We start from the raw sequence: 3,478 nt of genomic DNA on the forward strand, positions 1-3,478 counted from the left end.
AATCCATAGTCCATGGATCCTAAGGTAATATGTTTCTAGATCAATATTGTCTTGTATGATGTTGATTGTTTTTTCTTGTAGGTCGTAGATGAGGTAGCGATCCGCCTTGTTCTCGAACGTGACTGCAAGACTGTCCCACAATGCCTTCGATGTCAGATGATGCGCGGAATCGGCGACGATTTCATTTTCAATGTTGTTGACGATCCACGAGAACACCACGAGGTCGTTCTCATCCCACTCGTCGAACCCCTTACTGCCCGCTTCTGGAGGTTGATTCCTGATGTAGGAGTAATCCCCTCTGCCCCCTATCTTGACCTTCATCAGTCGAGACCATAGGGGGTAATTCTTCCCATTCAACGAATGCTATCGTGATACTCTTGCTATTTGGTAAACTCTTCGTCTGATCTGACATGTTTTTGCTGTAGGGTTTGGTTTTTGGATTTGATTTTGGCTGGAAAAAGGTTGAGAATTGGTATTGGCTATGATGATATTTTTTCTGAGCCTAGGATCGTTTCTGCTCTGAGGTCATGTTAAAGTCGGTAGAAATATTCATTTTTATTCACTGAATTGTATAATACAAAGTTACATATTTATAGGCTAACTATTCTCTATAAAAGGTAAACCTGATTTACGATGAATGATACTCTATTCTTGGCATGATATACTCTCAAATCAATTACATATTATTTCCCTGATTCTATGCGATCTCATTCCAACAATTTGATATGATAGTATATTACTATTTTTTTTTATCATGATAAAAATGCCTTCATCTACAATAAATATTAGCATTTTCTAATAATTTCTAAATTCAGAAAACTTGTTATTTCTATTGGGTCCAAACTACACAGGCTTTTATGATTTCATGCTACAGATAACATATATATCTATAGAAAGGCTGGGGAAGCCCAATACTATTTTCCCAGATAAAAAAAGTACTGTATTTCAATTTCAAGGAAAGATGTAGTATAGAAATGCGATTTATTTTTAACTCTTTGATTGCAAAGATTTATGGTGGATGCATCCTTGTAATCTCATTAGAAGCGAATATCTGTTTTTTATTTAATTTGTTCATTCTTGCTCTTTTTATTTAATTTGTTCATTCTTGCTCATTAATTTATATGCTTGTTCGTTGATTTTATACGTTTATTCGTCATTTTCATCTGTCACGAAAGTTTTACTAATATAATTTTTGTTAAGTTAGGTGATTCTTCGCTGTTTTAAGCCCATTCTTGGGGTCATTTTTCTTCGTTCCACACTGAACGGAAGAAGAACGAAACGTCTCAATTTATCAAAGATATTGATCACTTAATTCTATTATTTTGAATTAAATTGCTATTTGATAATTATTTTTATAATATTATTAATGTTACAATTATTTTACTTAGGCATTCGCTAGAAAATGAGCATCGATCATGAATGTGTAGTTTGCCATCCAACTTGATATCAATAAACATCTCATAAATTAAAATAATACACACTGGCCATAATTCGGAGCCCTACAAATCGTAAATATTGTACCAAACATACATCTAAGGTAAGTAGAGTACAACATAGATTTGCATGTAAGCATGTAGCATATATAAGCATACTACTAATACCAAACCTCATTGGAAAATTTGGAAAAATTTCCCATAACCCTAATTAAGCAAGCTATAGAAATTGAATATTGTTTCATCAAACGAACCCGAATAAACCAAATCATCCAAAATGGGCATGTAATTGTAGGCCTCGAAATACAGATGCCCATTTTTCAACTTGTCTATCCAACAATCTGTTGCACTACTACTCTCATCCAAACCTCCCCCTTCGAGTTTTAGAATCGGGGCTCCAGATTCTGTCGTGGCCGCCCTCCCAGTGGCCTCATGGGCCGGCGGTTCGGGAATTTGAGCCCGGGATGGCCTCTTGTTCAAATGGGTATTCCAGTAGTTCTTGACTTCATTATCGGTCCGACCAGGAAGCCTTCCGGCAATCAACGACCACCTATAGGAAAAAAGGAAAAAAAGTGGTTTGACCGGTCAAACTAGAAACTACATATAGTCATAATGTATTTTTTAGACTCATATCAAAATAACTGAATTGTGCATCTTTGTTTATTAAATGTGTGCAATTGAAGTACTAAGATAGTAAAATGGCATAAGCCCCTATCAATATATATATATATAGGGATGTATATATAGTTATATAATCTCATCAAATTTTGGGCATTTTCTATAGATTATTGTACCAAAAAGGCCCTATCAACTTTTAAAATAACAAAAAGAAAAAAAAATTATTAAAAAAAATACTTAGTATACTACTACCAATTATTCTGTCAAAAATTTCAAGCCCAAATTTAGAATATATTGCCCCTCCTAATATAAATTTCTGCGTTCAATCCAGATTGAATGATTAGAAAGTGGGAATAATGTTCCATAAAGCAATGTACCTAATGTTGTATCCAAGAGATCTTCAAATGATAGATTAGGATTGCCTTTTCTTCTATCCAGTTTATTTCCTTAAAAAGTTAATTAAGCTATTGTACATTCAATTTGTTTTAATAGTAAATATAGAATTAAAACAAATGTCCAACATAAACAAAGATCCATTAAGTAAAATTGTGAGTTATTACCGGTTGCCTAGAAGCTTATGAAGCCTAATAATAAGATCCTTCTCATCTTCAGACATGATGCCTCTTTTGATGTTAGGCCTTAGGTAGTTCTTCCATCTCAGCCTGCAGCTCTTGGCTCCCCTCGTCAATCCTGAACCATAGTTGTAAACATGTTCAGCAGACAAATAGTCAGGGGCGGATGCAGAAAAATAGATTTGGAAAAGCTAAAATTGAATTTTTTTTCGAAGATAAAAGAGCTCGAATTTTGCCTGAGTTCTTGGATACGGCGGTCCAGTTGCCTTCGCCGTGGCTCTCCACATATTTCTTCAGTATCAAATCCTCTTCTGGTTTCCAAAAACCCTTCCTCAAACTTGCCTTCTTCATCACTTCCTCTTTGCCCTCCATTTCTCTCTCTAGATTGAGTTTTGTTTCTCTTTTTAGACTTTGTGTGTGGATGTAGTGTATATGTAGGTGGCTTTATTATTTATACTATGAGAGTTGGGGGTTTGAGATTGTGTTCCCTATTCATGCATGGATCTTGTGATAACCAAGAGTGTCCCCTTAAAAAAGGGGAAATAAAATAAAATAAAATACAATAAAAATCAGGTGCCTAAATTTTGACTGGAATGATTATGGAAGTGGGCCCTTTTGTTCGTGGTTTATTATTGTTAATAAATTGTGTAAGGAAATGCATGTTGTTTAACTTTAGAAAATTTGAAAGGGAAAGGCATGATTTGCCAATTATTGGATGACAATGAGACAATGAACTTGACGTGCATGCATTTATATCCTTCTTTTTTGGGGTTCATATATATGATTACGTAGAAAGCCCGTTATAAGTATTCCTCAGTACATATCCTCCATTTTAATGACAGATTTCATAGAATG

General features: G+C 34.6%; 1 protein-coding gene across 1 annotated transcript; it reads right to left on the reverse strand.

Annotated features, from left to right (window-relative positions):
- Positions 1-1,480: 1,480 nt before the first annotated feature.
- Positions 1,481-3,031, reverse strand: LOC121751283 (transcription factor MYB82-like). The gene is made up of 3 exons (XM_042145998.1): positions 2,860-3,031; positions 2,612-2,741; positions 1,481-1,983 (listed from the first exon to the last, which is right to left on the reverse strand). Exons 1-3 carry the CDS (start codon positions 2,993-2,995, stop codon positions 1,641-1,643), a joined length of 609 nt encoding a protein of 202 aa, XP_042001932.1. The 5' UTR covers positions 2,996-3,031; the 3' UTR covers positions 1,481-1,640.
- Positions 3,032-3,478: the final 447 nt, after the last annotated feature.

This window comes from Salvia splendens, chromosome 10, assembly GCF_004379255.2.
Source record: "Salvia splendens isolate huo1 chromosome 10, SspV2, whole genome shotgun sequence".
Classification (NCBI taxonomy): Eukaryota; Viridiplantae; Streptophyta; class Magnoliopsida; order Lamiales; family Lamiaceae; genus Salvia; species Salvia splendens.

Excerpts from the sequence above, each read along its gene's own strand:
- LOC121751283 (XM_042145998.1), bottom strand. The coding sequence starts at position 2,995 with ATGGAGGGCAAAGAGGAAGTGATGAAGAAGGCAAGTTTGAGGAAGGGT. Across the intron at positions 2,742-2,859 it reads CGCCGTATCCAAGAACTCAG|GATTGACGAGGGGAGCCAAG; the intron begins GCAAAATTCGAG and ends ACTATGGTTCAG. Across the intron at positions 1,984-2,611 it reads CATAAGCTTCTAGGCAACCG|GTGGTCGTTGATTGCCGGAA; the intron begins GTAATAACTCAC and ends TTTTTCCTATAG.